Below are 23,193 nucleotides of genomic sequence, written 5' to 3'. Positions count from 1 at the left end.
TATTGTGAATTCTAATAAATCAGAACCAAAAACCAGAATCAGAACCAGCCAGTCTCTAAATTGAGACGGAAGTATTTTATTTTAACAAGGGTGATGCCTATTGGGAAAAATCCATGTTGTAAATACAAAAATTCCCTGACTACATCCTGAACCAACAGCTTTATGTGTTACTAACACTACTGATAACAGCAGATGTAGAGGTGGGTGCCAGATTCTGTGGCAAAGGAAGCAGTTACAACATTATTTAGATGAGCTGTTTGCGATATTTTTGCTGAGATTAGACAATCAGTGACAGCTGAGAGCATCTGTGTTTGATTTATTCTCTACTAGAATCCCTGAGTCATCTGAAACACTTCTGATAAACAGCCGTGACAATCAGCTCACCACGACTGCACTGATGTTTGGGGGGGGGAAACTGCAGAATTCTGCATAACACATTAAGGTGAAATGTCTTAATTGGAGCTGAGAGTACATGATAAGCATGCATTGGCGACATACAGAACTTTGTGGCTTACAGGAGTGGAGCTGTAGATGCTGTGTGGGCTTGGCTATATGAGCTCGTCCGCATTACCAGTTTTTTTTATGACAGTGTTAACTAGATCATTTGGTGAGATATAATGTGAGTCATCTGAATGACTAATTTCTTATTCCCAAATCAGATTTACAGGCCAAAGTCAACAGTATCAAGTGTCGTCTTTACACTGCAAAAGCACCAAATACACACAGGATAACGTATGCAATCAAAAAAATTATTCATAAATCCACTTACAATGGAAATCTGGCAAGGAGGCAAATGTAAAAGTGTTTTGTTTGGTTTTACAAACTGTCAAGTCAGACAAGTCAGAATTATTTTATTTCTGTTTTAACAAAATACATTTTTTTTATTTATAAACCAAAACATGCACAGAGGTGGCATTTTTTATATTTAGATGTATTTAAACAGGAAACGCTGTATATGGATCAAAGCAGAAAAGCATATTGAGTGTCTGAGAGTCTGGCTTGTCGGTCAAAAGTCCATTTAGAGACCATTGGGAAGTAGATGCGGACTGAATTAAAACATAGTATCTATTAAACAAGGTGTTGGGAGTTAAAGTATTTTAAAGAGTTAAAGTGTGATTTTTACTCTAAAAATGCAAACAAATTCTCCAAAATAATTATTAAGTATAGTAAGGAAATGCAATTTATCACGAACCTTACACCCCTGCCCTATTTACAGACATAATATCTGCTTTTATGGTACTGATTTATGGTATTATAAACTTGAATGCTTTCATATTTCATTCTGATAGTGTGTTTAATGAAACAGTTACACTAATTATAGTGAAAAAGCCAAATGCTTTTCAAATGGCAAAAAGCTTTTTTACGATGATACAGTCATGTTCCTGCAGATTGTGTGTTGAGAGATTTCCCACTGTGTGCTTCTAGCAACTATATTAAAGGAAAAGAAAAAAAAGAGGAAAACTCCCCCTGTACCCCACAACACCGCAGGGCTGAATCTTTACATGCACGTTTTGGCTTAAACTTTTGGATAGTTCACGTACTGTAACATATAATCAATGTTAAAATACCAGAGTGTGCTGCTTGTTTTGACTTGAACGTGCATTTAAATCAGATAGTCTGTTTCACGTGTGGATGTCAGGATAGTTATACCTGTATATAAACCCTTCTGTGAGAGAGTTGAGTTCACAGCAGACATGGGGAACCTCTGGCTGGGCCTGTTCACACGGCTGCAGCATGCTGTTCTGTGTGCCTCCCCGCTGCCGCCTCTAGGACTGTCCGCTCGTGGCGACCTGGAGTTTGCAGAGGTAATTAAAGATCCTTAAGATATTCGAATATAGTTTTAAAAACTACAAAACATTGGAATGGTGCTTGTCTGTGCAAAACTCACCGCCACAATGCTAGGGTCTTGTGAACGGTTTGCCAGCATTGATATGCAGATACTAGGGTTTTTGGGTGTTGCAGGTCTCCCCTTCAAGTAAAAAAAAAAATCTAAATTACTTTTGGGCTCACTTTTGGATTATTACTGTTTTCTTATTTTTGCATACATGAAGTAATGAATTACAAATGTTGCTATATATTGAATATGTGTTTCACTGATCAGAAAAAAATGTGTGCGTGTACTGTATATGCAGGAAGCTGTATATGATGTCACATCACATGATGTTTCAAAACATCTTAGGGAAGTCACTAGTGTGTAGTCTCTGGGAACTTCCACTATTCAAGTCTACGCGAATAGCTACAACATCTGTTTCACTGTGTGTGAAAATTCTGAAGTGGTGATTTGCGTAAAAGCATTGAGCTGGTGATGATGGTGACTTTTTACGGGTGTGTATAATTGCACAAAGAGCATGATTCAAAATACACTGTAATACAGCGCACGCATTAGCATGGGCAGACTACCAAAGGTTTCTGTACTTGTCTTAAAAAATAGTTTTCAAGTCTATATATTTAGTTTGGCTGAAGGGTAAGTTTTCTCAGCATAAAATAAAAGCAGCTGCTGTGTATGTGGTGTTTTCCGGTGGAATTCTTGAAACGATTATAGTAAACAGCCCTCTGGGCAATAGATTTGTGTCTATTGTGAGTGAGATTACGTCATTAAAACAGCTTTAACTTCGGAAATCCACGAAAGCCAAATGTATCTCAGCCAAAGCAATGAACCTACAGAAGTGATGTGTGCTTAAACATCATGACCAGACTAGTCAATAGTAATCTATATAGTAATTTTTCCATAGTAAATTTACCATAATATAGTCAGACAAATATGTTTTATCAAAAAAAAAAAAACTAGTATTTTATATTAAATTAACTATAGAAAATGTAGTAAAACTGTTTTATAGTACTATTATAGTATACTACAATCAGTTTAGCAATTCACTTCATATTTAAAGGAATAGTTCACACAAAATTGAAAATTTGCTGAAAATGTACACTCTAAAAAATGCTGGGTTAAATATAACCCAGCGCTGGGTTAAAAAGGGACAAACCCACCCAGCACTGGGTTATATTTAACCCAGCATTTTTTAGAGTGTACTCACCGTCATGAGTACCAAGATGTAGATGAGTTTGTTTCTTCATCGAAACAGATTTGGCCAATTTCAGCATTACATCACTTACTCACGCCGTCAGAATGAGAGTCCGAACAGCTGATAAAAACATCACAATAATCCACAAGTAATCCACACCACTCCAGTCCATCAATTAATGTCTTGTGAAGTGAAAAACTGTGTTTTTGTAAGAAACAAATCCATCAAGGGGTTTTAACTTCAAACTGTCGCTTCTAACCAAAATACCATCCTATTCTTTTAAGACTGCAGTTTACTGTAGTATACGTTAACAAAGTGCAGTAAATCAAACAATATATTTAATGAAAATTTACTACAGTTTACTAAGTATACTGCAGTATTTTTCATGTGGGACACCCCATTTTACATAACAGAGTAGAAATACTTAGTAGCCTACAGACTAGAGTTTTGAATCAGTGAATTTTCCTTATTGGTTCAATACGATTAATTAGAACGAATAGGATTTTTTCAACGCATTCGCGGTGGGAAGTGACTCATATCTTTTGAACATCGTTCAGATTTTTTTCTCTGATTCCTTCAGTTCTTCATGCATATTACAGCATTACGCCGCGCGAGTAGGTGGTGACAAGTGGTTGACTTATAGGCTTATAGTTATATAAGCACATAAACATAGGCCCATTGTATCATTGAATCACAAACAATTCTTTAAAAACCCAACCGCTGGGTCAAAACAACCCAATAGCTGGGTTTGTCCCTTTTTAACCCAGCACTGGGTTATATTTAACCCAGCATTTTTTAGAGTGTACTCACCGTCATGAGTACCAAGATGTAGATGAGTTTGTTTCTTCATCGAAACAGATTTGGCCAATTTCAGCATTACATCACTTACTCACGCCGTCAGAATGAGAGTCCGAATTTTCCTTATTGGTTCAATACGATTAATTAGAACGAATAGGATTTTTTCAACGCATTCGCGGTGGGAAGTGACTCATATCTTTTGAACATCGTTCAGATTTTTTTCTCTGATTCCTTCAGTTCTTCATGCATATTACAGCATTACGCCGCGCGAGTAGGTGGTGACAAGTGGTTGACTTATAGGCTTATAGTTATATAAGCACATAAACATAGGCCCATTGTATCATTGAATCACAAACAATTCTTTAAAAAAAGCATTGAACTTGGCCATCATATTGCCCTTCATTGAAATATGAAATTTTCCAGAAGCATCATACGCATTTTTCCTACAAATAGCAACAAATCAGATCTACAGTGTTGTTCAGTGCATGGAAGTGAATGAAAATGATTCATTTACTTAAAATATTAATTTGCTCACTTAGAATTTATTGGATTTTATGCAATGACTGCTGTGTTCTGTGTCTGTTCACTGAAATTGGTTTGGATCAAACAGGTTTACCTGGAAAAATTCTACAACTTTAAGCCTGTAACTGGCCGACGGAAGCGTGCAGCAGAGCCTGACTCATTCAAGGCCAAACTGAGGGAGATGCAACACTTCTTTGGCCTGGAAGAGAGTGGAGATGTGGATCCACAGACCGTAGCGGCTATGAGAAGAGCTCGCTGTGGTCTCTCTGACGTTGAGCCGTTCAGAAGGACGATGCGATGGACGAACAGAACTCTAACATACAGGTGAGGTTCACATACTCTCATGAGCAGAATCCACAGCATTATGGCTCACATTCTCATGACTCTGTGCTCAGAATCTCCAGACTTGGCTCAAAGCTGACAGCTGCACAGGTCAGGACAGCATTCAGACAGGCATGGAAACTTTGGGCTCAAGCAGTGCCCTTGAAATTCCGCAGACAGAGAAGGAGTGATGCTGACATCGTCATTTCCTTCAATAACAAAGGTGTGGGAAGAAAAGCTGACCTTTGGAATTATGGAACTGAGTAATAGTCATACTCTATTGTGTGTGCGTGTGTATTTTCAGGGAGTGAACCGTAATTTATAAACAGAGTAGTCACCACAGTTAATAGTAGTCCTGTAAAGTCATCAATATGGGATTGCCTTCAAAACGTGTATAAAGCTTTCAGAATATTTGTGTCATTTAGTCACAATGGTGACTGATACCCAAATTACCCAAATTAATAACTTATATTATTAACAAAACATTATACTATATAATGTTAAGTGACATTTTGAAGAATGTGTAAAATATTAATATAGTAATATAGTATGTATGGATGTATGTGTGCATATATAACCTCAATACAAACACACAGACACATATGTATGTGTGTGTGTGTGTGTATATGTGTATATGTATATATTTGTGTGTGTGTGTGTGTGCATGTGCATATTTAATATAGATCTATTAATACTACAAAAATAGTAAATCTTTAAAGAAACCTTTAAAGAATAGTAGCTGAAACATTAATACAGTATTAATAATAAATTGTGTGTGTGTGTGTATATATAATATATAAATAAATTACATACATATGTGTGTTTTTTATATGAATTAATTTATACTATATAACATTTCGAATATCATTAGCTTGTCTTTTTAAAAAATACTATACATTTTTTTCTTGAAAAAAATTCTAATTCATTGTTTGTGTTTGTATGTATACATCACTTGTTAGCACTAATGTGTGGCACTTACGGTAGATCATGAAGATGGGTCACCGTTTGATGGTGAGGGAGGTATCCTGGCACATGCCTTCTTCCCCGGACCGGGCATTGGTGGAGATGTGCACTTCGATGATGAGGAGGCCTGGACAACAACAAATGCCAAGGGTAAAAAAGGAAGAAGACAGCTGCAACAGTTTTTGTTCACTGATAGTAGTAAAGGTTTAATGCCTATTCACATGGCTGACACAAAGAAAATTGGAAAATGTATTTACTTACATTACAGGTGAGCTATACCTTAAATACCCTGAATGAAGGGTTTCTACTCCATCAATACATACTTAAAATGTTTTCTGTGCTGAAGTGACATAACACATGATGAGTGATGATACCTGTGTATCTCCTGAAGGCTGTAACCTCCTCGCTGTGGCAGTGCATGAGTTCGGACACGCTCTCGGCCTTCCACATTCATCAGATCCTGGAGCCATCATGTTCCCAGCCTATAATTTTGGCTTGCACAATGTTTTGCAACTGTCTTTCCAGGACGTCAAAGATATACAGGAAATTTATGGTATGGTATGTCCATGAATATTCTAACTAACCATCTCTAGTTTCTCTAGTTTCAGTGTTGGGAAACTGTTATTTTAAGCTACGTATGTAAACTGTTTTGAAATGTAGTTAGCGACACTAAACAAAATAGCTAACTAGAGTTAGAGGGCATTATTTAATGATACAACTATAAATTTTATATTTTTTCTTGCACAAAACCGTTTTAAATGAATAAGAAGTGAATGTATACTAAATGCAAATAATAAAAAACTGAGTCGAAAACAGTAGCGCAGGGACTCAAATTGACATGAAACTGAACCGTCTGAATGAATCGATTCTCTAGAATGAATCAGACTTCGCAAAGTTACATCAATGGCCCTGTCCCAAATGGCACCCTAAACCCTCACGGTCTTCCTCTGAGTCCGCACTTTCGTGACGTAATGCCGCTTTGACTGTCGGGTAGAAGTCTGGTGCGGGCTCGGCAGAAATGCGCATTGAGGGCGCATAGCGGCCGCAAAAGGGGCGCTCGCGAGCACCCTTTTGAACGCTAAAATGACGAATGGGACACTCTACGGTCTAACGGTTAACCAAAAGGGTCTTGCTGCAGCATTGCGCTTGCATTCTCAGACTTGCATTCTCAGGCTTGCACTCTCAGACACTTGCACTTCCGCTAGCGACGTCACTTGCAGTCGTTATTTTTTTTTATTTTTGTTCTATTTATTTATTCTTTTTGTTTGAATCTCTCAACATTTTACAACAGTAGCCAGGTGGTAAAGACAAGACACGGATTTGCGGGTCTTGTCTTTTTCTCCTACAGATGGCTTGCAGGACCCTGTAGGTTACGGTATTAGTTTTAATCGTTTAATCACCACCACAGCTTCTTGTCTCCATTGGCAACAAGCACGATTTGTGTCGATTGCAAGTGACGTCGCAGGTATCGGAGAGTGGAGGAGTTTCAACATCTGGAAAAGATCCGGGCAGCAATGTTCAAAAAAAAAAAATAAATAAAAAAAACAAAATAAAAAAAATAAAGACTGCAAGTGACGTCGCTAGCGGTAGTGCAAGTGTCTGAGAGTGCAAGTCTGAGAGTGCAAGCGCAAGGCTGCAGCCAGACCCTTCTCGACTTAACGGACAGGCATGCTGCAGATTAATTCAAAAGACTCGTTTACTTTCGTTCAGTGATTCTAAACGCCTGTGTTATGCCAGTAGGTGGCGGCATAGCCTGATACTTACGGAGTGTTAGTCGTTGAATCACTTAACCGATTCTTTAAAAAAGCAGGGAGTCGACCTCATTAAGTCTTCATTTTATTAAATGTTTATTATGATATGTTTATCAAGATATATTAAAATGCCACACATAAATAACATCATTTTAAAATGTGTACCTTGCACTAACCGAGCGACTTCAGTTAACGAACATGAATCAGTATATGGAAGTGAACTACAGTGATTCATTCATTAAAAGATTCATTCAAAAATGAACAAACACTAGTGTTTAGGAGAGCGTGTGATTATTCCCTCATATGTTTAATAAAACAATAACATCTCTAGCTCCTTGGACAGAATAGCTTAGCCATTCACACAGAAATTCACACTTTGCATTTTTGAACGCTGTAGTGTGCGACACGCAAGTGCAACAGCCAAAGATGTCCACCTAGCTACATAGATAAACAACAAAAAAGTAACGCAGTTGAATGGAAAAACGCATTCTGTGGGAACCAACACTGTCTACCTTTTGTTTTTCTGTCAAAGGTAAAAGGAAAATCAGTTTGGACAGACTTCCTCCGAAAACACCAGATAAATGTGATCCTATGCTGTCATTCGACGCGGTGACAGGCATGCAACAGGAGCTTGTTTTCTTTAAAGACAGGTAGTCTGGCTCCATGTGTGTACATTGACTCATTGACTTTAGTACTTACTACAGTTGCACTACAGTGTCTGACTGATACTCCTGTTGCAGGTTTATTTGGCGGGTACATCCCAGTTTTGAGCAAATAGGAATCACACTAATAACAAGTTTGTGGCCTGACCTCCCAGCTCACATAGATGCTGCCTATGAGAACACAAACACAAACAGCATGCTAGTTTTCAAAGGTGAGGCTTTCATAGCTCAACGTCATCATAAATATAATGGAATAGTTTTAGTGTTGTATATGTCTCACTCAGGCCCTCAATACTGGGAGGTGAGCTCTCTCCAGGTAAAGCATGGATATCCAAGAAACATCTCGGAATTTGGATTCCCATCCACTGTTAAGAGCATCGATGCAGCTTTGTATTTCCGGGAAACACGTCTCATAGATTTCTTCATTGGTGGAGAATGCTGGAGGCATGAGAAACTGAATAAAATCTTGTTAACAGTTATTTTGCCAAGTGTTTACATCTTTCTCTGACGGAAGTGCTTGTGTTTTCTGCAATGTGAAGGTTTGATGAAGATGTAGGGCAGATAATGGAAGGTTTTCCTAAACCTATCGCACATGAATGGCCAGGAGTAGACTCTCCCATGGATGCTGCAGTAGCTCATGATGGTTGGTATCCCCTGTAGAAACAATCCACACAAGCATGTATAATACAGCAGATTTTTTTTATTTATAGAGTAGATACATTTTTTGAAGAGATTTTTGTATACTTTTGTTACTAAAACATAAAAATAAGGAAATGTGATAATGAAAAATAATTATATTATTATTATTATTCATAATACAACATGTTAGTAAAACCTTCTAAAAAAATCTTAAGAGACCCAAATCTAAAAGTTGATTTAGATCAATTAAATTAATACACCCTTTTCCCCTTAATATCTTGTGCAGTAAATTTATATATACATTTATATGTTTAGATATTTTAACTGGAAAATGCTAGAAAAATACTACTTAAAAAACAGGATTTGTTTTTGCAATAAACAGTAGATAGATTTAAAAAAAAAAATAGTATTCTCATATATTTTTGATAGCGAAAGATAAGGAAGTGTAATAATAGTGAAAATAATGTTCTATATTTTTGTTATAATTTCAATGTTCATAATAGAGCATGATAGCAAAACTTTATACATTAATTTATTTATTACTATAGATATTGTCTTTTTCCCAGTATATCTCTATTTTTCTATTATTTCTCTATATCCCTCAACATCTTGTGCAATAAATTGATCTTGTTTTAAGGATTTTTATATTTTAACTGGAAAATTATATAAAATGCTTTAAATAAATATGCAATATACAATAGATAGGTTTTTGAAGATATTTTTGATATCATTCCATTAATTTAAAATACATCATGTAAGTGCAACTTTCTTAAAAAAAAAAAAAGCCCAAAACTGTGAATAATGAGTCTATCTTTTTTTCCCCAGGGGAAAACAGAGAATTTAAACATAACCAAACATTGCATAATTAAATCAAATTGAGGCCATGGTTTTCACACTTTGGACTAAATACATTTTCTTTATCATTGTCTAGGAAGTATTTATTTCTTCGCAGGACCTCAACAACTGGAATTCAACCCCAAAATTAGACAAGTAATGAAGACAGTGGCTGCAAACACATGGCTTCAGTGCCGAGAAATTACAGGCAGTTGATCAGTATCACACCATCTATGGTGATGGGAACCAAATTGTGAATTATTTTGTTCATTGTATCCACCTTGTCTGGCTTGATGGTTTCCTGTTGCATGATTCCAATTCATGTAAAGTTCTCATTAAATGGTTTTGAAATAAATTGCCTCAGTAGCATATCTGTGGATCTCATTGAGTGATGATGAAAGAGTGTGTGTACTGTGAGGAAAATATTTATTTGATCCCGTTTATTTTGTAAGTTTGCCCACTTACAAAGAAATGAAGGGTCTGTAATTTTTATGGTAGGTTTATTTTAACGGATAAACACAGAATATCAACCAAAAAATCCAGAAAAAACACATTATATAAAGGTTAGAAATTGATTTGCATTTCAGTGAGTGAAATAAGTATTTGATCCCCTACCAACCAGCAAGAATTCTGGCTCCCCCAGAGGTTATGTGCCCATGTGGAACACAGATTAGTCCTGGATTGTAGATCTGCACAAGGCTTGAATGGGGCTACAAGACCATCAGCAAGAAGCTTGGTGAGAAGGAGACAACTGTTGGTGCGATTATTCGGAAATAGAAGAAATGAAATGCTGACTATGACCCCAAGAACACCATCCCTACAGTCAAGCACGTGGTGGAAACATTATGCTTTAGGGCTGTTTTTCTGCCAAGGGTGCAGGACGACTTCACCGCATTGAGGGGCAAATGGACGGGGCCATGTACTGTAAAATCTTGGACGAGAACCTCCTTCCCTCAGCCAGAACACTGAAGATGGGTCATGGATGGGTCTTCCAGCATGACAATGACCCGAAACATACCGCCAAGGCAACAAAGGAGTGGCTCAAGAAGAAGCACATTAAGGTCATGGAGTGGCCTAGCCAGTCTCCAGACCTCAATCCTATAGAAAATCTGTGAAGGGAGCTGAAACTTTGAGTTGCCAAACTACAGCCAAGAAACCTTAAGGATTTAGAGAGGATCTGTAAAGAGGAGTGGATCAAAATCCCTCCTGAGATGTGTGCAAACCTGGTGACCAACTACAAAAAAACGTCTTACCTCTGTGCTTGCCAACAAGGGTTTCTGCACCAAGTACTAAGTGATGTTTTGCTTGGGGATCAAATACTTATTTCACTCACTGAAATGCAAATCAATTTCTAACCTTTATATAATGTGTTTTTTCTGGATTTTTTGGTTGGTATTCTCTCTATACATACCTATAAACCTACCCTAAAAATTACAGACCCTTCATTTCTTTGTAAGTGGGCAAACTTACAAAATCAGCAGGGGATCAAATAAATATTTTCCCCACTGTACACATTTGGTCTATAGCCTTTTGTGTGGGATACAGCATCTGACTCAAACTTCCCCAATTGATACAGTTTTGTTTATAGAGCAGTTCATTATTTTAGCTTAGTTTTAGTACATGATGAATCTGCAAAAATAGCATGTTTTTAAGCTTTTGCAGTTTATCATGGTGCTCTTTTTGCAGATTCATCATGTATTAAAACTAAAGTAAACTACATTTTAGTCTGTTTAGGACATTTTTGGTTCTAATGGACTATTGGATTTCATCGTAATTAAAGCAGCTACTCAGATCGCTAATAATAGTCTTTAATAATAAGCTCAGAAGCCATTCAGTGTTGAAAAAAACACTGTCAAGAAACAGTTTCAAACCAGTCTATTCTGGTCCATTTCACTGATGACTAAGGCAGCGCTGTCATAACCCATCTGCATGTCATGCATCTTATTACAACACTAAAGAACAAAGAGGATGTCTTGAATGCATTGGGCTTCCCCTACTCAAGATGATATGTGAGACATAGTGGGATTTTGTAGCAAACACACCTACACTAATGGACTAAATGTGGATGTACTAGAAATGGGACAGAATAAATGTTGTACAAATACAAATTTAACTTTGTCACTTAACTGAAATCTATGAACAATTAGTCATGCTAAATAATGTAAAAGAGACAAAAATGGCAGCTATCTAAATTATGTCATAAAACAATTTTCACTTCATTTTACAGAAAACAGTAACATTGATCTAACCATGAGTAGGTAATGAGGAGCTGCACATTGTCTGCTTATGGTCTTACCACAAATAACATGGTTATTGCAAGAGTTACTATGCAAGAGTTACAGTAAGTTTATGTAAGATTCCTCACGACCATTGTCATGCATCTTCATGGGAAAGTGCATGTAAAAACTTTTTTTTTTGAGTTTTCCTTAAATTTTTTGCTCAATTTGTGCCATATAAAACAATATAAAACTTATCATCTTCTCACATATTATACAGTATACTGTATTAATATTATCAGCTACTAAATGCAGAAATGTATTAGGGGGTCCCTGGGTTGGTTGAGAGTTGACCACTCCTAAATATTTTAAAATAAATGTTTTTATATAAATGACACAAGGAGATTTAATTACAACTAGACTATACAGTGCTCAGTAGAATCTACTTATTTCTAAATATATATATATATATGTATTTGGTGGCATGCCATTCCCTTATTTTGTTTCCTGTGTGCGAAAGGTGCAATATGTGACTCAGTCTCGTGTTGCACAATCTGTCCGTCTTTGGTGTATATAAGAGAGGAGCAAAACACAGACTGCATCAGTTTCTTGAAAGAGAAGCAACATGAAGAGCTACTACAAGCTGTGCGTTCTTATCGCTTTGGTGGTTTCTGGTTACACCAGCCCAATAGCGCCACCTGCTGATAAAAACAGAGAGAGCATTGCGGCGGTAATTTGCACGCTTTGAACTACTTTGACAATGCTGTTAGATACAGAATGTAAACTAACTTTGATCTTCTTTTTTCAGAATTACCTGACTCAGTTATATGGCCTGCCAAAGCAGACCACTTCTGACGCTGAAAAACGCTCCAGTGCCATGAGTCTGAGGTTGAAAGAGATGCAGCAGTTCTTTAGACTCAAGGTAACAGGGAAGCTGGATGAGGAGACGCTGGATGTGATGAAGAAGCCACGCTGCGGGGTTCCAGACGTTGCGGCGTACTCCACTTTTCAAGGGGACTACAAGTGGAAAAAACACGATCTGACCTACAGGTGAGACCTGCTAACAGACAAAACTGTGTAAGACGAAACTGAATAAAAAGGACTTGTAATATTTATTTTGCTGTCTTTTTTTGCCAGGATTGAGAACTACACCCCTGACATGTCTGTAGCAGAGGTGGATGATTCCATCAAAAGGGCCCTGCAAGTGTGGGCGGATGTCACTCCTCTGAGATTCACCCGAATCTACAGCGGCACAGCTGACATCATGATCTCCTTTGCTGTTGGAGGTCAGTTTTTTAAACTAACCACTAACACTGCAAAACGTCCTGTTTTTAATGAGTATTTTTTTTAATCTCGTTTTCCAGTTAAAATATCTAAAACTCCTTAAAGCATGTTACATTTAATGTTTTACAACACATAAGAAATTAAGATTTGTGCTCAGAAAATGGTTTTAGTGCAAGTGTATTTTGTCTTTTTGTCATAAAGACAAATGAAATCAAGTTTTAATCTCTTCCATAGAAAGTCTATTTGATTATTTATTGTTTTTTTTAATATTTTAAATGGAAATGTATACAAAAATAGTGAGAAATAGGATTTTTACAATACTGATCGATTTAAAAAAAAAGATATTTCATATATTTTTAATATTGAAACGTAAGTGAATGTGCCGATTATGAAAAATATTTTTTATTGTTTTCATTTGTCATGTGTGTTAGTACAATACAGTAGAGATATAAAATATTAGTAGAGATAAAAGGGAAATAATTTGGATTAGATTTCCTTGCAATATATTTGTATATATAAATATATATATTAAAAAGTGTATTAAAATGCATATTAATTATAAATATATTTATTAACTATATAATATATATTAATTAGGGCCTATATATAATAATGCATATGAATTTGCCAAGCTCAATTAGGTGGTTATTGTCAACAAATGTTCCTCTATTTTATTTGTACATGTTTGAATTTGTTGAATGCTTTTCAACATGTATATAGAGAGTGAGTTTAAGAGTACTTTAAAAAACAAATCTCTTCTTCTTTCCAGATCATCGGGATGGATACCCCTTTGACGGGCCAAATGGTTTTCTGGCTCACGCTTTCCCTCCATATGAAGGCATCGGTGGTGATGCCCATTTTGACGATGACGAGAAGTTCTTCTACAGATCTCCTCAAGGTGAGGGCAGATTACTTTTGAAACGTCTCCAGCTTGTACCAATGCACAAAAGAAAAACCCAGCTGTATTTACATTCCCACTTATTCTTCAGGTTACAATTTGTTTCTGGTGGCTGCCCATGAGTTCGGACACTCTCTAGGGCTCGAACATTCCCGGGATCCGGGTGCACTGATGTATCCCACCTACGTTTACAGAGACATCGATACCTTTGTCCTCCCTAAAGATGATGTCGATGGAATCCAGTCTCTTTATGGTAAATATGCTACAAATCGGATACATCAATGATGGTTTGAAAAGACGCTGAAAGTGGTGTTTCTAATAACTTGACTTTTTTATCAAACAGGCCCAAACCCTGATGTAACAGGTCCAAAACCCACACCACCAGTTACCCCAAACAAATGCGATCCCAAACTGGTCCTGGATGCTGTCACCATGCTCCGCGGAGAGATCATGTTCTTCAAGGGCAGGTAAAGAGACAGAAATGCTTGCAACATGTCCTCGTGAGCTGAGACGTGTCATATCTGACCCGTCGGTATCCGGCTTTATTTGCAGCTTCTTCTGGCGCAGTTATCCTCTGAGTGCAACCGTTGAACAACATCTCATCACAAGCTTCTGGCCTGAGATTCCAGATCATATCGATGCAGCATTCGAGAGTCCATTGGAAGACAAAGTCTTCATTATCAAAGGTAAAAACCATATGAATAGAAATGACAGAACTCTTAAAAATAAGGTTCCAAAAGGGGGTTTTGTAGGGATGCCATAGAAGAACCATTTTAGGTTCCTCAAAGAACCTTTCAGTGAGAACCTTTAACATTCATAGGACTTTTCCAATGCACAAAAGGTTCTTCATAGGGGAAAAGGGTTATTTAGTGTTTTTCACACCAAGGAAAATGGTTCTTTTAAGAACTGTTCACTGACAAGTTCTTTTGTGAAAACTTCAAGAGTGCATGGATGTTAAAGGTTCTTCATGGAACCATAGATGCCAATAAAGAATGCTTATTTTTAAGAGTGAAGATAACTATGACATATGAGACATGAAATATAATTTGAAAATGTTGTCACACCTCAGGTGAGAAGGTGTGGGCTCTCTATGGCTATGATATTGCACAGGGATATCCCAAGAGTCTTAGCATGTTCCATTTGCCAAGAAAAGTGCAGAAAGTCGACGCAGTCCTCTACGATGAGACCAGCTACAAAATCCTGTTTTTCGTTAACAACCAGATTTATAGGTCAGTAAATCACTTAGTCTGATTGAGTTGGTCATCTTTTTCAAGAACCTTCAATTAACATGAATTTATTTTGGACAGTTATAATGAGGAACAACGCAGAGTCGAGAAAGGTTATCCTAAAGCGGTGGAAGACGTTTTCCCTGGAATGACAGGGAAGGTGACCGCAGCCTTCCAGTATAAAGGTGGGTTTAGCGAAATGTAACACACAACATTTACTTTCATTCATTTAGCAGACGCTTTTGTTCAAAGAGACTTACAAACAAGAAAATCGGAAGTAAAATCCCATCTAACACGGTCTTTCATGATCATTTTTAGGTTTCAACTATCTCTTCAGTGGATCAAAGATGTTTGAGTTTGGCGCCTACAACAACAAGCTGCTCCGTGTTCTCAACAACAATTATTTCCTGCCCTGTTAGTCAGTTAAAGTTGAGTTTTTCTTTAAAGCTCAGCAATATTCTGCCTGCATGAAGGAGAATCTGAACCGTCAGTATTTTAAAGTAAATTATTAAGTAACTTTCTAACTTATTTTACAGAAAAGTAGGTAGTTTAATATCATTTTTAATGTATTATGTGCAACAAAAGGACAAAATAAAACATGTCTTGATTGATGCAATTTCAAAATAAAGATTTGAGCAGTTTGATGAAAAATCAGATTTTCCCTGTTTATTAACCAGCTTGACACCAAATGTGGAAGTGTTAAATAGGGGAGACTGAGACAGTGTTGGTTAACCAATTAGAAATTACAGGGATACAGTACAGGGTTAAGTGGCCTTAACTACTATGTATTTACATCAAAAAGTGTACTTATTGTGTTCATATTGTATTGCAAAACACTTTTGCTGCTACTGAGGTGGGATACGGGTAAGGTTAGGGACAGGGTTTGGTGGTATGGGTAGGTTATGGTGTAAGGAATGGGTCAACAGTGTAATACTAAATGTAATTACAGAAATTAATTACAGATGCAATTACATGCAGGTATTTTTTTTAAATAGAAGTCCAATGTAAAACCATGTACACAGTAAGTGCATTGTATCAAATTATTAATTTAAACGTAAGTACATAGTAGTTAAGGCCACCTAATATAAAGTGGGACACAGTACAGGAATGAAATCACAGAGCTAAGACCCGAAACACCCTACAACACTGGATTCATCACTGATGATGTGTCCAAGTTGCACCATTGGGTGTTTCAGAAACCAGCTTAAGGTAATTATTACTGGATGCATGTTTCTGCAAATCTACACACTGTGGGCATCACACTTGTTGTTGAATGGGTTGAAATTTTTTAAAAGTTTTGAGTTGCATATAAAGTGTAGCATATAAAACACTACACTATCCCTGTCACGGTTGCACTACTGAGTGGAGTGCGGAGCAAGGAACGGCGGGAGACGAGGAGTACATCAATCCAGAGAATTTTAATTATAACAAGGAAAACTCACATAGCACATGTAGACATAAACAATACCGGACGCTGAACTAAAAACAGGGAACACTATTTAAACACATGACAAAACAAGGGGATGATGAGACACACCTGGGATCAATGGAAATAAACGGGGAACACCTGGAATTAAATCAACATAATCAGGACAGGAACAGGAAACCAACCAAATATGGGCATAAACACTGGGACACAGGGAGCACATGGGGAACAAAACACAACACAAGCCTGACAATGCCTTACATAGTGCACTTACTATATGAACACAAAAAACATGAGCATTAGAAAAGACTAAATGGTCTTAAAAAATAGTCATGATTGTCCCGTTCACGGTCAAAATTGGCCGCCATAGGAAATAAATGAGACATGCAAAATCTACACAATCCAGAAAAAGTACATAGCAATGAAGAGTGCAGAATGTACTCTGAGCTAATTTTTCAATCTCCTAACCCTCACACAAAACCTTCTGCTTTTAAAAATTTGTAATAAAACTTCAGGCAAAAACATTTGCCTGAAACCTGAACACACATCACATTATGAAGACGTTGGGGAATTTTGATATGTTGTACTAAATACAAAGTTTACTCTGTCACTTTTTTTAAACGGGAAACACCTGGAATTAAATCAACATAATCAGGACAGGAACAGGAAACCAACCAAATATGGGCATAAACACTGGGACACAGGGAGCACATGGGGAACAAAACACAACACAAGCCTGACAATGCCTTACATAGTGCACTTACTATATGAACACAAAAAACATGAGCATTAGAAAAGACTAAATGGTCTTAAAAAATAGTCATGATTGTCCCGTTCACGGTCAAAATTGGCCGCCATAGGAAATAAATGAGACATGCAAAATCTACACAATCCAGAAAAAGTACATAGCAATGAAGAGTGCAGAATGTACTCTGAGCTAATTTTTCAATCTCCTAACCCTCACACAAAACCTTCTGCTTTTAAAAATTTGTAATAAAACTTCAGGCAAAAACATTTGCCTGAAACCTGAACACACATCACATTATGAAGACGTTGGGGAATTTTGATATGTTGTACTAAATACAAAGTTTACTCTGTCACTTTTTTTTGTAACTATGAACAATTGGCCATCCTAAATAAGGTAAAAGAGATGTCTAAATGTTCTCGTGTCAGAACACAAATTTTACTTTATTTTATATAAAACATAGTTACACTGGTCTAACCATAATGAGGAGCTGCACATTGTGTGCTTATGGTCTTACCACAAATACCATGGTTATTGAAGTTACTATGCAAGAGTTTTTGTGAAATTTTTGTAAAACTCCTCACAACCGTTTTCATATTATGTGAAAACGCAGTTAGAGCTTTTTTCAGTTTCTCTTTAATTTTTGTAAGATAGCAAACTTTTGGAATTAATAAAGATAATACCTTCCATAAAATATGTAAATATTTTATACAAGGTCAGTTTTTAAACTAATATGGCAAAACATCTGTTTTTAATTGTCATTTTAAGCTTTTTTAAACTGGAAATGTATACAAAAACAAGATTTCTTGCAATATAGATAGATATGTTTTGAAATGTATATATAATATACAAAAGTTAATATTATATCTAATAATAATGTAACATTTTTGGTAAAGGTTTTTAATAGATTAGTATTTTTACAGTATTATATTTTACTGTATTATATTATTATTAAATATCTGACACCTATTTAAAATATTTTTTATAAAATGTTCAGTTCGAGTTGTTTTTTCCTGTGTTTGCTTTCTCCCTGTCTGTCAGTTTCATTATTTGTTACTTTGGTTTCAGATTTTATGAGTCATTCTATTCAGCAGTGTCCTAATTAATTCCCTTTGTTTGTTCCAGTAAGTCCTTGTACTTAATTTGACTTTGTTCCGGTATCTTCAGTGCATGGGTGTGCTTCTTTGTTTGCTAGTGTATGAATTTACTTATGGATTTATTAAAGACTGTTTGAACCGTCATCTTCCTCATTGTGCATGTGGTATACAACCAGGTAGTGACAACTACAACTAAAAATTTTAATAATATACATTTTTTTGGTGAAAGTTTTGAATATATGTATTTTTAGTATATATAATATTGTCTTAAATACCCACATATTTAAGGCAAGAAACAGTTAGGCTACCTTTCCCCCTTTTTTAAATTTTGTTTTTAAACTGAATAAATCAATATGAAATTGCAATATGACAAAATAACTACAAATGAAAGAATCAAAGGCACATAGAAAAAAAAGAAAAAATACAGGAGGCAGTAATTTTATGTAGTATAATATAATAGTTGTTTTACCATTACCTTCAATCACCAAGTATGGGAAAAGACATCAAAACATATTAAGAGTGATGACAGTTTAACCAACGCTATCGTTCAAGATGTTTAACAATGGTCCCTTTTCAGCTCTTCTGAAGCCGTATGTTAAGTTTTGTGTGAGGAACAGACAGAAATGTATGTCAGCATCAAGTGGGACGTCCACCATGTGCAGAACTGCAGAAACGTGCCTCCAGAAGTTACTTGAACTGTTAAACAGTTTTATTATTCATTTTTTAAAGCTTGAAAGTCTCAGTTATTAGTTTATCAATTATAAATCATTACTCATTCAATAAAGAGTGACAACAGCAGGTATTACCTGCAGATCTTACATAATGCCCTATAAGCTCACCTCATGCTCTTTGCACAAACATGCACAGCTTTGTTCCCTAAATTGGGGCTTTCCCTTAGATTTATTTTGTTCTGAAACGAAGCAAATAGCAATTAGTACAACCAAACTCTAATCCTAACCCTAAACAAATGCAAGATTTACCATTTTAGAAGTGGATAAAGATAAAAAAAAATATATATTTCAGGATATGAGAGAAGGTCTTTTAAGTGTTGCTTTTTTAAGTTTAAATTTAATTTAATTTTAACTAGAAGATAAAAGCATGAATTAACTAGCTTATATATGCTGCAACTGTGTATTATTTTAACAAGGCAATATGTTTACATTTAAGGTAAAACATTGTTAAAACAATGCTTTTATAAGTAAAAGTATACATAAATAAATTACGTAAGTAGAATTGTGACAGAATTAAAACAATACCGGCTTGTTGAAAAGGCCAGATTTTGTATTGTCTATTCAGCGCCCCTGTCTACATGAATTAACTAGCTTATATATGCTGCAACTGTGTATTATTTTAACAAGGCAATATGTTTACATTTAAGGTAAAACATTGTTAAAACAATGCTTTTATAAGTAAAAGTATACATAAATAAATTACGTAAGTAGAATTGTGACAGAATTAAAACACAATACCGGCTTGTTGAAAAGGCCAGATTTTGTATTGTCTATTCAGCGCCCCTGTCTGTAACAATAATTAAGCTTTTAATTGTTTTTGGGGCATTTAGTGATTTTTTTCTCAGCATATTTTGTTATGTAATTATTTATGATTAATTATATTAATTAATGAGCAAAACATGTAATATCAATATATCATTATAATGCCATTTGTCCGCTCCCTGCTAAGAGCATCATTAAACATGATTTATGATTAATTTAACATATAATGTTCATTCACATATAATAAAGAAACTTTTTGGGGGTAAAAAAAAAATCAACTTTTCTGTCTCGGTATTCCTCCTCAGATTTGATGGCTACATTTGAAGCCAGAAATTTCCCTGATGAAAGTTGACTAAGTATAACTGAAGCTGAAATGCATGTGCAGAAAAATATAAAATGCAAAAATGTAATAAGTACTTTACAAGTTGACATAAACCTGTAAGGAGTAAAAAGTACAGTTTTTTTCTTCAGGAAAAAATCAAGTAAAAGTACAAGAAGTCAATATAAATAGTACTTAAGTACAAATCCCCCCAAATAATACTTAAGTACAGTAATCATTATACACCCCTGCAGTGCTTGTAATGTTATCACTGTTGTTTTTATCATAACATTTAAAAGCATAAACAAAAATTTGCTCTTGTTTGTGTTTATAAAACATAGAACCGCTTAAAAATGTTGCCGTTAAATAAAGGTATGAGGAAAGAGAAATAATACAAGTATCTGGGCGAGGAGGAAGAGGCTGTGGCAAGAAAGCTCAAAATCCTTTAATTATTATCTTGTCTGTCAGTTTGATGGTTTAATTTCACCTGTTACTCAACACCTCACAGTTTTAAGAGTATATAAGTAAAGTCGTGATCAGACACTAATCAAATAAAAGCGAAGCACACAAGCGTAAGAAGCAGCTCACAACATGGGGATTCACCGTCAGCTGTGTTTTCTTGCAAGCCTACTGCTTGTTCTTCACGCTGGACCGATTTCACAGCCATCTGACAAAGATATAGACATTGCAGAGGTATGTTGTTTTTCATGTAATACTTGTATTTGCATGTTTTGCAATTGCCCATAGTTTGTCCAATAATTCCTTGTTTATTTGCATTTTAGGATTACCTGAGAAACTTCTACAATCTGGAAGACTCAACATACGCTGCCGTTTTTCGCCCAGAAGCAAACAATGATCAACTGTCCAAGAAGCTGAAAGAGATGCAGAAGTTTTTCGGGCTTAAGGTGACTGGAAAGCTGAACAAAGAAACCATGGGGGTGATGAAGAAGCCCCGCTGTGGAGTTCCAGATGTTGCTGCGTACTCCACATTTGGAGACGAACCCAAATGGCAGACCAACGAGCTCACCTACAGGTGTGTATAATAACAGCTCTCTTTGCATCACTGGAAAAAGGCAAAGTGAAAGAAGCAGATACAGAGAATGATCCTTTTCCACAGAATCGTGAACTACACCCCTGACCTGTCAAAAGCTGAAGTGGATACATCCATGGAGAAAGCCCTGCAGGTCTGGGCCAAAGTCACTCCTCTGAAATTCACCCGTATCAACAGGGGCACAGCTGACATCATGATCTCCTTTGCTACAAGAGGTAAGTTTCATCTATCAGTTTATCTATATTCATATTTTGTTTAACAACCATGTGTTTTTTTTATTTTGATGTATTCTTTTGAACTAAATTTAAACTTGGTATTTTGGTGATATACATGTTAAAAGCAAGTTCCGATTAAAATCAAATAATCAGTTTAAATTTTTTTCAAATTCAAAGCATTTTTTCAAATATTTCAAATTCAGAGTAGTTCAATTCAATTAGATGCACAACAATTCAAAATTTTTAAAATACAGATTCTCTATGTTTCATTAATTCATATGTATATGTATATATACACACACACACACACACACACGTGTCACACATGTGTGTATGTATGTATGTAATTTAGGAGAGAAGACAAATAAACTCTTTCTTACAGATCATGGTGATGGCCTGTTGTTTGATGGACCACAAGGCACTTTGGCTCATGCTTTTGCTCCTGGTTCTGGAAACGGTGGAGATGTACACTTCGATGATGATGAGTCTTTCACATTCCGCTCATCAAGAGGTGAGTTTTTTTCTTTTCTTTTCTTTTCTTTCCTTTTTTTTTTTTTTTTTGCTAAAATATTTTTCAAAGCCTCAGCTTTGACACCACTTCGATTTCAAGTAAAAATTTTACCTTTTGGTAATTAACCTTTTTACTTTGTACCCAAACTATTCTGCTTAATTTCTCCACAGGTCATGTCCTGTTCTTGGTGGCCGCCCATGAGTTTGGTCACTCTTTGGGTCTTTCTCATTCTAACGTTCCTGGCGCTCTGATGTTTCCTACATACACCTTCACTGATCCGGATCGTTCTCCTCTGTCCTCTGATGACATTGAAGGGATTCAGTCGCTCTATGGTAATATGATCACCAAGAGAATATCTATAATTTCTGAGTCAAAAATATTCAGTTGTTTGTTTACTATGTGGTAATCCCTTCAGGTCCACTAAAACCAAAACCAGTAACAAAACCACAACCAGATTGTCAAAACCTGGTCTGGGATGCAGTGACGACATTTAAGGGAGAAACAGTGTTCTTCAAGGACAGGTAGTACATAGAAACAGATACCAATCTTGTGTGTTATTTTTTATACAGTATAAACATAAAATATTTAAAGGGGTCATATGATGCGATTTCATTTTTTCCTTTCTCTTTAGAGTGTTACAAGCTCTTGGTGCATAAAGAAGATCTGTAAAGTTGCAAAGACTAAAGTCTCAAATCCAAAGAGATATTCTTTATAAAAGTTAAGAGTTAGCCACACCTACCTAAAACGGCTCGTTCGAACACGCCCCCACATATCTACCACACTATGTGGGAAGATTTGCATAACACCGCCCAAATGTTCACACAAAGAAACCCCCTATCCACTTCAGTGCAAACTCCGCCCCACAGCTGATTCTAACGTTTTTATTGGTTGTGTCAATTAAAGTGTTGATTTCCTACACTATGCTACAAAAAATGCTAACCCGTAAACCTACCCCACACCTGACCCTAACCTTAACCAGTGAAATTGACTGCACGGCGGGAATGGCACTAAATAGCGTGGTAAAGAAAGATGCAGTTCAGGAGATCAGAATCAGAATGAGCTTTATTGCCAGGTATGTTTACACATACGAGGAATTTGTTTTCGTGACAGAAGCTTCCACAGTGTAACAGAATGACAGTGACAGAACAAAAAACACAGATAATAAAAAATAGAACAAGTAAATAAGGAATAAAAATATA

At 36.1% G+C, this 23,193-nt stretch overlaps 3 protein-coding genes across 3 annotated transcripts in view; all 3 read left to right on the top strand.

Moving 5' to 3' along the window:
- Nucleotides 1-4,524: 4,524 nt before the first annotated feature.
- Nucleotides 4,525-9,729, top strand: LOC107758591 (matrix metalloproteinase-18). The gene is made up of 9 exons (XM_016576359.1): nt 4,525-4,667; nt 4,739-4,887; nt 5,649-5,777; nt 6,019-6,180; nt 7,911-8,028; nt 8,119-8,252; nt 8,325-8,484; nt 8,580-8,683; nt 9,632-9,729. Exons 1-9 carry the CDS (start codon nt 4,525-4,527, stop codon nt 9,727-9,729), a joined length of 1,197 nt encoding a protein of 398 aa, XP_016431845.1.
- A 2,619-nt stretch (nt 9,730-12,348) lies between these two features.
- On the top strand, nt 12,349-15,714 carry mmp13a (matrix metallopeptidase 13a). The gene is made up of 10 exons (XM_016576391.1): nt 12,349-12,459; nt 12,538-12,779; nt 12,867-13,015; nt 13,783-13,911; nt 14,003-14,164; nt 14,255-14,378; nt 14,464-14,597; nt 14,981-15,140; nt 15,219-15,322; nt 15,456-15,714. Exons 1-10 carry the CDS (start codon nt 12,355-12,357, stop codon nt 15,554-15,556), a joined length of 1,410 nt encoding a protein of 469 aa, XP_016431877.1. The 5' UTR covers nt 12,349-12,354; the 3' UTR covers nt 15,557-15,714.
- A 5,161-nt stretch (nt 15,715-20,875) lies between these two features.
- The window catches only part of LOC107758590 (collagenase 3-like), a 7,712-nt gene continuing 5,394 nt past the window's right edge, over nt 20,876-23,193 (top strand). Inside the window, exons 1-6 of the mRNA XM_016576358.1 lie at nt 20,876-20,910; nt 21,000-21,250; nt 21,335-21,483; nt 21,866-21,994; nt 22,165-22,326; nt 22,410-22,515. Coding sequence (XP_016431844.1) covers nt 21,099-21,250; nt 21,335-21,483; nt 21,866-21,994; nt 22,165-22,326; nt 22,410-22,515 — 698 coding nt within the window. The 5' untranslated portion in view covers nt 20,876-20,910; nt 21,000-21,098. The remainder of the gene's footprint in view (nt 20,911-20,999; nt 21,251-21,334; nt 21,484-21,865; nt 21,995-22,164; nt 22,327-22,409; nt 22,516-23,193) is intronic.

This window comes from Sinocyclocheilus rhinocerous, unplaced genomic scaffold (genome assembly GCF_001515625.1).
Source record: "Sinocyclocheilus rhinocerous isolate Xijiao unplaced genomic scaffold, SAMN03320098_v1.1 scaffold623, whole genome shotgun sequence".
NCBI classification, from domain to species: Eukaryota; Metazoa; Chordata; class Actinopteri; order Cypriniformes; family Cyprinidae; genus Sinocyclocheilus; species Sinocyclocheilus rhinocerous.
The sequence above is the reverse complement of the archived record's forward strand: the minus strand, read 5'-3'. Positions and strand labels throughout refer to the sequence as shown.